Source organism: Tenrec ecaudatus, chromosome 2 (genome assembly GCF_050624435.1).
Source record: "Tenrec ecaudatus isolate mTenEca1 chromosome 2, mTenEca1.hap1, whole genome shotgun sequence".
In the NCBI taxonomy this organism is placed as follows: Eukaryota; Metazoa; Chordata; class Mammalia; order Afrosoricida; family Tenrecidae; genus Tenrec; species Tenrec ecaudatus.
Window position 1 is genome coordinate 34,654,423 of NC_134531.1, and position 12,427 is coordinate 34,666,849.

Below are 12,427 nucleotides of genomic sequence, written 5' to 3' on the forward strand. Positions count from 1 at the left end.
AAATATCAGTGAAGGAAAAAAATCTATCCAGAAGGTTAGAAAGCCCCCTGTAAATTTATTTATTTTATTCTTTCCTGAGAGCTGATCACTTTGACCTACATTACTTTGTTACACACTGAAACTATGGCACATGGAGAGTTAGCACGAAATCCTACTTTGGTGAGTCTCAGCTGGGGTCTTTAAAAGTTTGCGAACAGCCACTTAAGTTACAATTGTTCGTTTCTTTTTGTTCAGAGGGAAAAAGAGTGAAGAAAATCAAAGATGCATGGAAACAATTAGTCCAATTCCAAAAGATAACAGACTACTTGAACCTCGGTCTCCATTGCCCTGAGACTAAAGGCCTAGAAGGTACCCAACTCTCTGCTGACCACTCTGAAAGGGATCACAAGAACAGGTCCTGGATAGAGAGGTGAGAAATATGGAACAAAATTCACAATCATAAAAACAAATATCAAAACTAAGAGACAACAGATTTATCTTGAAGAAGTATACCAGAATGCTTCTTCAGAAGCAAAAAATGGCAAGATTTCATTGCCTCAATAACTTTGGACATGTTGTCAGGAGGAGAGTCCATTCCTTAGAAGAGGACATCAATCTTGGTGAAGGAGAAGGGTAACAATACAGAGGACTGGTGACAGTGACCATAAGCCATGAGCACAAACATAACAAAAATCGGGAGGATGGCATAGGCCCCAAAGTGTTTCGTTCTGTTGTGCCCATGGATGCTGTAAGTTGGAGCTGGCGTGGTGGTACCTTGACATTACCAATCACAGGGCCATTCGGTCAGATGTGACTTGAAAGCAAGAGGTTCCTACAGAGCATTTCACAGCACAGCAGGACTGATGTACAGAGTGTAGGATGAGGGCGGCTGGCATGAGGAAACGGCAGGAAGAGTGCGAGGAGCAAGCACACGTGTCTTTAGGTCCTTCTGAGTCTTATTCCTGCTCATTTCCATAACTTATTAAAAACGTTTATGTTTCTAAAATAGGAAATTCTCCTGAAGTGCTACATGCACTGCCTGATTACAATTCCATAAAGACCAACAGCCTTAGAAATCCCAGGGAGTAGTTCTACTCTGCCCTGTAAGATAAGACTCGATTAAAGTAAGTGAAGCATCTAGAAACCCAGAACTGCTTGAGGAAAACCCTAAACCAAAAGAACCAAACTCCCTGCCATTGAGTTGATGCTGACTCGCAGTGACACTATAGGGCAGGGTAGAGACCTGTCCCTGTGAGTTTCTCAGACTGTGACTCTTTATGGGAGTAGAAAGCCTCGTCTTTCTTCTGCAGAGCAGCTGGTGATTTTGAACTGCTGACCTTGAGGATCGCAGCTTAACAGGTAATCACGACACCTCCAGAGTTCCTGAGGACAGCCATAAAATTAACTGACAGTCCTGCACAGAAGCTCTACGTGAAGTGCTTTACAAGCTACACTGAATTACTCAGAGTTAACATGCATGAATTCATCTCATTACTTTGTAGCCTAGGTAACGCTACCTCTCTTTTCCTTAAAATAGTCTCAGAAGACCCTGATCTAGTAACTCAGTCCTTCAGATTATTCTCAGCAATTCTCTCAGTCACAAAAAAAATAAGCTACAACCTAATCCATCAGTGAGTGGTGGTGTAGTGGGTTATGCATTGGGCTGCCAACCTCAAGGCCAGCCGTGCAAAAGCACCGCTGCTCCTCAGGCAAAAGATGAGGCTTACTATTGCCGTGAAAATGTACAGTCTTGGAAACTCACAGTCAGTTTCACTGTGCCCAAGAGGGTCAATATGAGCCAAACTCACCTGCATGGCAGTAAGTTGAGGAGAAAGGACATTCCGATTAGAGTGAGAATATGAGGAAGAATGACAAATGTTAGCCCTCTTACCTAAAATAAGTAGCGATGCAGAGAATCACCACCAACATAGGATAATATATATAGAATCCATCTGCAATAAAGGATAAAACTTTCATGGAACCCATAATCTGAAGAGCAAGAAAGAAAATAAATTGTATCAGAACAAATCTATACTTTGTATTCCTCTTCCTGAGAAATATTGCCTACAATCAGTTACATCAATAAATTTGGACTTTTCAGGTAAAAACAAACTTTTATATGAGATTAAAAAAAACAAAAAAAAGTTTTTATTATTAATTGGGTGAAGGTTTAGAAAGCAGATCATCTTTTACCTTCAAGAATTCACACATTTTGTTCATCTTACTCCTCAATGTACCACTAATTATCCACCTTCCTCCCTGTGTCTCCTGTTTCCCTTCCTGGCTTTCCTTTCCCCCTGAACTTTGACCTTGTGCAAATGTTGTCCTTTTGATCTCAAGTGATTGATTATTCTAAAGTTTACCTACTTTGCTCCCAAACTCACTACCATGTAGTCAATGCTGACTCATAGCAACCCTAGAGGACAAGGTAGGCTGCCCCTGTGAGTTCCCAAGACTGCAACTCTGGAAGTAGAAAGCCTATTTCTCCCTTGGAGCTGCTCATGGTTTTGAACTGCTGACCTTGTGGTTAGCAGCTCTTGTAGTATTCTCATCCCTTTTATAGGGGAAAGTTCCGTTCCAGACCTAAAAGGTGACAAAAGGCCATAGTCTGAGGGGTCTTATCAGTCTCTATGGGACTAGTAAACCTGGTTTCTTTCATAATTTTGAGTTTTGTTCCACATTTTTCTCCTACTTCTTCTGTAATCTCCTTGAGAACAGTTGGTACCAACTAGTTCTTCCGGTCTCAGGGTCGCTGGAGACTGATGCTTGTGTGGTCCAGTGGTCCACTACAACAGTAGTGTCCATGTGTCTGATTTTCTTCACTCTTCTTCCCTCCAGACAGGAAACGCCATACTTTGAACTTGAATGGCTGCTCGTGAGCGTCAAGACCCCAGCCTCTGCTCCCCAGAGTAGGACGCGGCACACTGACTTTGTGGACTATTTTACCAACTATAAGAGAGCTGAAAAGAACTAGGTGGTTGGTATCAAAAGAGGCTTCTGTCAAAGATACAGGCCAGACTCCTTTCTTCCCTCCTGTTTACTGCTTATGCTGAGCTTTTAAAATGTTAGTAGCTCAAGAAACCTTAAGGGATCCGTCTGCCTTCCCCTTGCCTCTCTAAGAGCATGCTCCTGGGAAGACCACTCACTAAGGCTGGTCCTCGAAATATTCATAGAAAAAGCTGTTAAATGATTTTAAGATCAGCAAATTAATGCTTGAAGGGTTTTACCAATGCCTCGTGTTTGTTAAAATCTGATTTTATAAATATCAACCAATCAGAACTGTCTTATAAGTTCCTGGGTCCTCTGTATTTAAGCTGTCAGAATTTACTTCCCCTGCAGCGCTTTGGTGAAGCCTTACAAGGTACTGCCCCACTCTGGGTTATTCTGTTCCTTCAGCAAACCCTATTCTGATTTTAAGAAAAGCTCCACCTTGTTCTTTGACAGGGTATCGGTGTTCTGAGACAAGGACGTGAGCCCCCTTCAGGTATTTACTTTGTGGTTAACGGCTCCCTGCGACGACCATGCCACTAGCACTCTTTAATACTTTATAAATATCACAGTGAATCCTATTGCTAAAGACAAATAAATATAAAGTTATTATTTTAGGTCCTATCTATTTTATGTCAACAACAATAAAAATGCACAATAAAAGAAACTAAACTCTAGGTAAGAAGTCATTATACATTCAACAACTATTCCAACTTTCAAGAAACATTTCAGTGTCTTTTAATTTCATCTTTTCCAAAAACCTTTTCAAGTTCCCTCCTTTAATAGATGATGATGCAAGATGAGGTTTTCTACTTCCAGTTACAGTATCAGAAATCCATAGGGGCAATTCTACTCTGTTCTGTAGGGTTGCTAAGGGTCAGCATCAACTAGATGGAAGTGAGGTTTTATCCAACCTCGAGGAAAACATTTAGTTATTAAGAAAAGGAATCCCATGTATGAGCCCCTAATTAAAAAAAAAAAGAAAAAAAAGGAATCCCAGGAATGCTCCAGAAATTTTTCTTCCAGGATTAAGAGGAATTTCCCAATCACTGGATCTCAATTAGATGATAAATCTCAAAAACTGCTTTCTGACCGTACTTACAGAGGTATAAGCAGTTGGTTGAGTATTCTGGTGAGAGATGGATGAATCCATGTGGGTCAAACCCAAGAAATTAAGACATAAAGGAGGTGTTAAACGGCAAAATAACCTGCAGCAAGAATTTTAAAACAGAATACATATAAAAATGTAAGCAGTAAAACATTTGTATAGGAAAACTAAGTATATTTAAAATCACTCTACTGACTGCTTTAGTTTCACCTATCTGTATTGTACATAGTAATTTCTTAAAGTGAATTGCCATTATTTGATGGGAAGACATTTTAAAAATCTGACTAACTCCATCCCCCTTTATAAACATCCCCACACACGTGGCAAAATCCCAGCCTCAGGCTGCCAGAGTTGGTGGCGGCATTGGCCTCTGCTGTTCCATGAGGTAGGGTCAGATGGATGGCACTGGGAGTCAGCAACCCGTGCAAGGCTCTGCCCGGTGCTGCGTCACTTCTGCCATCTGTGCCTTCCTGCTCAACAGCAAGCCATGGCCCAGGACATCATCCAGACGAGTTCTACTTAGCGCTTTCAACATCTGAAGTTTCATTAAAATATGTCAATCTGACAAGTGCAGGGATAAAGAATTGCCAGAAGTTGGTTTGGTCCAGATTAAGGAAAAAACTTTAAACTCACTGCCATCGAGTCGATGCTGACTCAGAATGACCTTATAGGACAGGGCAGATTTGCCCCCGTGAGTTTCAGAGACTGTAACTGTTTATAGAAGTAGAAAGCCCCGTCTTTCACCCTCTGAGCAGCTGATGGTTTTGAACTTTGGACCTTGTGGATTATAGCCCAAGGCACAACCACTATGGCCCCAGAGTTCCTCATAGATTAAAGACAGAACATCACAAAACTATATAAAGAGAGAATGGGGTAGGAATCATGAGGGCTGAGTGCTGACACAAAGGAGAAGAGGTAGTTCTTTTATGGAGATTGGAATAGTTCTGTATTATTGCTAGAGTTACAGGCATGAATAAAGGTTAAAACATGTTATAAATTAAACAAGGTCTGTGATGTTAATAGTTAACAGCAGTGTCTCAATTTCCTGGTTTTGATCATTGTATAACAGGTATACAAGAATAGCGGGGGAAGCTGGGCCAGGGTACACAGGATTTATTATACAATTTTTGCAATTTCTTGTGAGTCTATAATTATTTTCAGGGAAAGTGAAAAGTTCAGACATGGAACCTTCTGTAAATTTTACCAATCCAATCTTGATAAACACTTAATCTGACTGCTTTAACAAGGAGGTTGTTAAAATGTAGGCCACGCTGGAGATCTCTCTCCTGAGCTCCTTACGAATCTCTTAAGGAACGCTGTTGCTATCGTTGTGTTAGTCCCTGTCCATCCAGTCTTCTGCCACTGAATCTCAGACCACGCTAACTTAGGCCTTCCAATCTCATTTGCTACTATTCTTTAATCAACCTCTTACAGGTAAATCCAGGCTCGCCATGTTCTTCTTCTCTTTCCTAACTTGACATGCCTATTTCAACCTTAAACTTCAAACGCAGCACTTCACTGGGAATCAATGAATAGATCTAAGACTTTACTCTCATTGTGTACTGTTTCTTGCCATTGAGTCCATTGTGATTTAGGGTAACCCCATGTGTGCAGCATACAATCGCTGAGTTTGAACCTCCATCCTCCTCGCTAGCAGGCGAGCACTTAACAGCTTGCACCACCCAGGGAATCAAGTGCTCACAAAGATGCAGCTTTAGGGCGGACACCCACACATGACAAGAAACAAAAGGCAAGCTGTAAGGATGTACCTAATGGAGACGTTCGTCTTATTTCTCAGCACCATCCTACTTACATGCCACTGAAAAGAAGGCTGTAAGCATCCGTCTGGTGATGTGAAGCCAAGTAATAATAATTAAAGACTCGGATCCGGAACACAGTGGAATAAACACAGATACTCAGAAAGAAGATGGAAAGGAAGCAAGCAATCTGAAAAACAAAGCAAAATGAAGACCAGTGGATTGTAAACTGGTACTTTATACCCCAACACAGCATTTCTCTCATTCCCAGCTAATTTTTAAAGAAGTTCTGAAATCTATACATAGAAATAAGCTTTTCAGCATCTAAGAAAATGAAATTATGAAAAAAGAATTTACATTCACCCCTAAGTTTCAAATCTACCACCTGACACGAGTCTGTTTTCCCATTCCATTCCAAGACTGTAACTGACGTCGTTTCCCAGGCATAAAGGGGACCAAGCATTTACACGAGAGAATTTTGTACTACTTCACACCTTTTCAGCTTTCCTCAAAGGCAGTCTGGGTCAGCTGAGGAAGCTTATTTGTAGCAGTCTGAATTATAACACTTTCAACTTTGGTGCTTTTATTATGGCTAGAATAACCATACGAAGAAATGCTGTAAGACTTAAGGATTAACTATGAATGTCCACAATACGCGCTACACTGACCTCGATATAAATATAGTTGTATGTTTTTTCGGCCAGCTGTATGAAGACGGCAAAGAGGGATAAGACAGGTCTAGTGCTAAAGAAGGTGCACTCTGACCACACAACAATCACAGAGAAGATGGACAAGATCACAGCAAGTATCCTATGGAACCACGGCCGGAAAAGGCATTCCCAGTACCATTCTGGAAAAAAAAAAAAGGGGGGGGGGAGGTGGAAAGGGATTAGGAAAGCTCCTAAAGGATTCAATATTATCCTACAATACTTATATACTTAGTAACAAAGAGAAAAATAGTAATTTTATAGAGGAAGAACCTGGCAGATACCACCCTACCCAAATAACCTCCAGAGATGGGGCAAATTTGGTGTGTCTACTAGGATACAGTGAGAAAATGACCAAAGGGGGCAGTCTCCTTTCCCCCAAATGCAGAGCATTCTTCTAATCACACAGAGACTGCAAGGTCAAATTCAAAGTCAGGGACTCTTGGCTGCCAACTGAAAGGTCAGAATTTAAACCCACCAGATGCTCCTTGGGAGCAATATATGGCAGTCTCATTCCATAAAGATTTAGTCTCAAAATCCTATATCTACTCTGTCTTATAAGGTGGCTGAGGCAGAATCCACTGGAAGGCATTGCATTTTCTATATTGAGACACTGCTGGATTAGAGGATACTAAAGAGACATGATGACTGAATCAAACGCACGATTTGGCAGTTTCTATCAAAGATATTGGGACAATTAGAGAACTCTGAATAAAGACAATCGATTACATATAGTTTTACATCAGTGTTATTTTATAGATTTTAATAATTTTTCTTGGTTATGTGAGAGAATGTCTTTATTTTACTTGTTTTTCAAATATTTTATTTATTGATCCTAATAAAAATCATAATGAAACTAGGTGCAGAGGCTTGTAAACAATTATCCAAATAAATCTATATGATTACATAACTCTACAAATAAGTAACTTTAATAATATAATCTGTGATAATCTTTTTAATGCTTTTTAACAATGAATTAATAATTTACTCACATAATCACAAATATTAACACTTACTGGGTATCATTGTGAAAAGAATGTTTTTTGTTTTAAGTACATGCTGATGCACTTAGACATAAAAAGGTGTATGCACAGCTGGCTTGGAGTCTCAAAATATTCAGGTGAAAAATATATAAAGAAAAATATAAAGCAAATGAAGATGATAAAATATAATCTGGGTAAAAGGTATAGAAAATATTTTTGTAACTTTTCTGGCAACATTTTCTCACTCTAATTTAGATTTAGAAAAATGTTCTAAAAGCTAATAAAATTGAAAAGGCTTTCCTGTCATTTGCCCCATGGGAGATTTGAGCTTCTGACTTATTATAATTTTTTAACTCAGTCTAATTTCTGATTACTTCAATTTCCATGTAAGTAATGGAGTCTCCAATACGTTGGTCATTCATTTCCTGAATCTCTTCTCATCCATTAATTCCCATAACCCACTGCCATCAAGTTGATTCTGACTCATAGTGACCCTATAGGGCAAGGACGACCTGCCTCCGTGGGTTTCAGAGACTGTAACTCTGTTTTAGAAAACCAAAAAAATATTTTACTAAAACATAAGATTTACAGAAGTTTCCAGACAAGCCACACACAACGGTCACAGGCCTTTTTTTGAAGTGAGGGGTTTACACTTGACAGCAAAGTCACAATGGTAACAGTGAGGACTGTAATGTTTAATGTTCCCATTTTGGTTCAAACAATCAAGCTTGTCCAACTACAGTGTCCAAATAAAGTTAGACTTGGCTAGAGGGTATCTTCTAAAGAACAACTGGCTAGCTGCTTTGAACCAATGCCATTAGCTCACCGAAAAGGGGGGTAAAGGAGCCCATAAATTGAAAGCTACTTGTCCCCCCTCAAAATATAAAGAAAAGCACCCACATCCCTGCAGCGAACTCTGACAACTACCTTCCTTCACAGTGCTTTATTCTTAACCATGATGGGGGAGGAAATGGATAAAAGCAGAGGGGCCACTGCTTTTCCACATTGAACAACAACCCAGATGACACTTGTAGTCTCTGTTCATGCTTTACAACAGTGAATCAGGACAACACAGCTTTGCAAATGTGCATTTAATCACCAAAAGACTGAAGATGTCTGGGCTTTTATTCCATCATGGTTCTAAGACTGTGTCCATTAAATGCAAACAAAACAAGGAAGAAGTCTTGGCAGAACAGGAGAAGTGATGCACACTTGATGATCAGATCCACCTAAATATGATTCCTGGCACAGAGTCTAGACTGCGCTCTAGCTGTTTCTAGGGCTTGGGGCTTCCTGTTCTTCACTGCTTGGCTACATTCATTTGCTAATGGATCATCTGGATTGGGAGCACTTAACAAAGCCTGCATCAATAGCAGAACTGTACGGATCTGCCGTGCTGTGGGACCACTTATATTTCAAAACATCTAAACATATTCTTCCCAACTTGTCTACATCAGGGTGATACATTTTGGTCATGAAACGTACTTTAGGAGCTGCCCTTGGGTATTCTTCAGAAGGAATAGTTCAAAAGTCCCTCCCTCAAAGGGGGAATCCTGTGCGCCAGTGATGACCACATGAAATTAACGGGCGTTGCTCTCATGTGGTTCTGCTTTAATGCCAGGAACGGGTTCTGCTAGCAAACGCTGTGCTTCCTTGATAATCCTGCGGGGCAGCCTGGCCATCTTGTCAGATCTGGCTTTTGGCCTCTCGTCTTCGTCTCTAGCTCTGCTTGCCTCCCCGGACTGTAACTCTTAACAGGTGTAGAAAACCTCCTCTTTCTCCTGAGGAGTGGCTAGTGGTTTCAAACTGCTGATCTTGTGGTTTGTAGCCCAAGGAGTAACCACTATGCTATATTAAACCAACCTTTCCTTGTTAATACTCTAACCCTTCCATAGAATCTCAATTTTCATTATCATTTTTCCCAAGCAATTCTTACATCTAGGATTCCAACTTCACCGAATCCACTTGGATTAACAATCCACTTACTCTGTTTTAAATTGTTAACTTGTTACTTCATATTCTCATATGCTATATTGTATGTCCTTCTTTCCCTAGTTCAGATTCCATAGTCTTTGGTGATAATTACTCTCCAATTTCCCTATTTCTGGTTAGATCCAGCTCTGAGCCTGCACACCACAGAAGAGACAATCAGTTTTGCTGAGTAGTCTCAGAACTTCCAGCTTGCTGTTGTTTGCAGGTGCCATTGAGTTGATTCTGACCCACAGCTACCCTACCCACAATAGAATGACATGCCGCATGATTCTGCGCCATCCTCACAATTGTCCCTATGCCTGAGCTCACTGTTGTAGCCATTGTGCCAACCCATCTCATTGAGGGCCTTCTTTTTCACCACCTCTCTACTTTACCAAGCATGATGTCCAAAGTGTGTAAGAAGATCGTCACTTACTGATGGGGGTGTGACTCAAGGTAAAGAGAAATGGCTGTAACAAGGGAAGAACAAGTGATCCAAAATCAATGGCGAGGAGGGTGTGGGAGGCTTGGTAGGGTTTGATCAAGGGCAATGCAACCGCGAGGAATTACTGAAACCCAATGAAGGCTAAACAGGATAGTGGGATAAGAGGAAAGTAAAAGAAAATAAAAGAAAGAACTAGGAGGCATGTACATATGTAATGCGACGATGGGGAAAATAGACGACGGGGAAACATGACGATGGGGAAAATAGATCTTTGTGCATATATTTATAGGTTTAGTATTAAGGTAGCAGATGGACACTGGGCCTCCACTCAAGTACTCCCTCAATGCAAGAACACTTGGTTCTATTAAACTAGCATTCCATGATGCTCACCTTCCTGACACGATTGCTGAAGACAAAGCGGGTGCATAAGCAAAAAGGTGAAGAAAGCTGTGCAGGGATTTCTGTTTTCCTCAGTGACACCAAGCACACTGCATTTTTGTGTTTCAGAGTTTGTTGAATTCATGAAAACAGCCTATCCTTCCCTCACTTACTCAGAACAGATCTTTCCTGAGGAATTTATCTGAGTTCTTTATGTGGTCTTTAAAAGTTTTCATAGTGAAATGAGAATCAAGTGAACTGTTTGAATAATTAAGATAAAAATGTTTAAGTACTGTGCTATGCTAGTCTGAGATTTTAAAATTTCTAAATTTCATAACATTTAAAAAATATAATAAATAATCACAGTGTAAAAAATGAAAAGTGGGTCTAGATTTTGTATATAAACTGATGAATGAAAATTATCTAAGGGGATTTCTTAAGGAAATTCTTTCTCAGTTATGTTACGATGAGATAAAAAAAACTCAATGTGATAAAACATTATTGAGCAGGGGTTATACGTTCGGCTACTAACCATAAGGTCAGTAGTTCAAAACCACCAACTGCTGTGTAGGGAGCAAAATGAGGCCTTCTACTCCTATTGAGTTAGTCTTGGAAACCCATAGGGAAAGCTATTCTGTCCTGTCGTACAGAGTTGTTATGAGTCAGATTTTACTCAATGGCAGTGAGTTAGTTGTTCTTTTTTCAAATATGTTTATATAGTATCCAAATATGTTTGTAAGACATTTTAATTATTTGTGAGGTAACAGTGAAAACTGATAATTTATGATGAGTAAAATATTTCATAAGCAAAGTTTCTCAGATACATATGATGGGGGCTTTAAAAAGTTTCTAGAAAATTTCCTTTATTTTTTCATTTCATTTCCCACAAACTTTCTAAAGCCCTCTCAATTCTTACCACAGGTACAAATTAAATGTACTTAATACAAATACAATTCAACTCTACATTGTTGAGAATATAACTAGGTTCATACCAACAGTGGGATTATAAAAGTACTGGGTTAACCGATTTTCTGGCTCTGGCGACTGGAAGGTGTGAACAAACTGATGGGCTGCACTGGCTTCATTTTTTGCTACATCTTCTAGATGAAATGCTTGGTCCAAAAGAATCTGCCACTGTACTTGAGTTCGACGGTGCCTCTGAGCGGAATAAATGACCTAAAAGAGACAGTGTATATCCATTAGGGTTCTGATCCAAGAGTGGTTCAGATGCCCACTAGGGCACGTTTCATTTGTCACAACAAAGCAGTGCGGGTGGCATGGACTGGGTGCTCAGGGAGGTGAATGCTCTGTACTACATGTGACAATTCTGCTCAGTTGCCAATCCTCTCTTCCCAAACGGCAACAGTGCTCCTGTGCAGAGCACAAAGTTAGACCCAAACCACGCTACAGAGTAACGATAATGGCAAAATCCGAGGGTGTTTCAGATCCACCAGACCAAAACCAACCCCAATGCTACTGAGTTGATTCCAACTCATTTAACGAAAACCCTCACTATACCATCAATAAGTAAAATAACTGCACTTAATCCATAAGGTTACCTGCTTATGCAATTTTACGAGACTTTTTTCACTTGGGTAGGCATTATGTTTTTCATCAAAATCTTCATAGTCATCCATGTTCCTACCCATTTTCTCCTGGTACTCTGTAGGACACTGAAAATGATAGGTAGATTATGTTTAGAAGATTAATTTCCCAAAAGATAAATTTTTGTTAGAAATTCTCAAATTGTAGCTATCTTTAAACTTCTCAAAATAAAAAATCTTGGCATCTCCAAGTAACTTAATTTTACATGCCAACATTTTTTAGAATTTTATTGGCATATATTTCACATATCATATAATTCAATAGCTTAATCATATTAAAGAGTTGAACGATTATCTCCATAATCCATTTTAGAATGTTTACTTCTTTATTGTACTCACTGTCATCAGCCCTTAACTTCCCCCACACTCCCCTGCCATATCGCCCAAGAAATCATCAATGCAGTAAACATCTCCATAGCTCTACCCACCCTGCACTTCACATACAGACAGACAGACAAACCGCTTAGAATAACACAACAAAGCGAACAAGTAACTGCTGCACGCTGC

At 39.9% G+C, this 12,427-nt stretch overlaps 1 protein-coding gene and 1 pseudogene across 5 annotated transcripts in view; both read right to left on the minus strand.

Annotated features, from left to right (window-relative positions):
* Positions 1-12,427, minus strand: part of LMBRD2 (LMBR1 domain containing 2) — a 66,835-nt gene that overhangs the window by 18,439 nt on the left and 35,969 nt on the right. For 4 of the 5 annotated variants that reach the window (XM_075540934.1, XM_075540933.1, XM_075540931.1 and 1 more), the window contains exons 8-13: positions 11,876-11,989; positions 11,309-11,492; positions 6,501-6,682; positions 5,889-6,022; positions 4,070-4,175; positions 1,871-1,968 (exon numbers count right to left, since the gene is read on the minus strand). In XM_075540934.1, the coding sequence (XP_075397049.1) occupies positions 1,871-1,968; positions 4,070-4,175; positions 5,889-6,022; positions 6,501-6,682; positions 11,309-11,492; positions 11,876-11,989 (818 nt within the window). The remainder of the gene's footprint in view (positions 1-1,870; positions 1,969-4,069; positions 4,176-5,888; positions 6,023-6,500; positions 6,683-11,308; positions 11,493-11,875; positions 11,990-12,427) is intronic. The other variant, XM_075540935.1, reaches the window with a different exon arrangement.
* Positions 7,722-11,294, minus strand: LOC142438908 (ubiquitin-conjugating enzyme E2 N pseudogene; annotated as a pseudogene).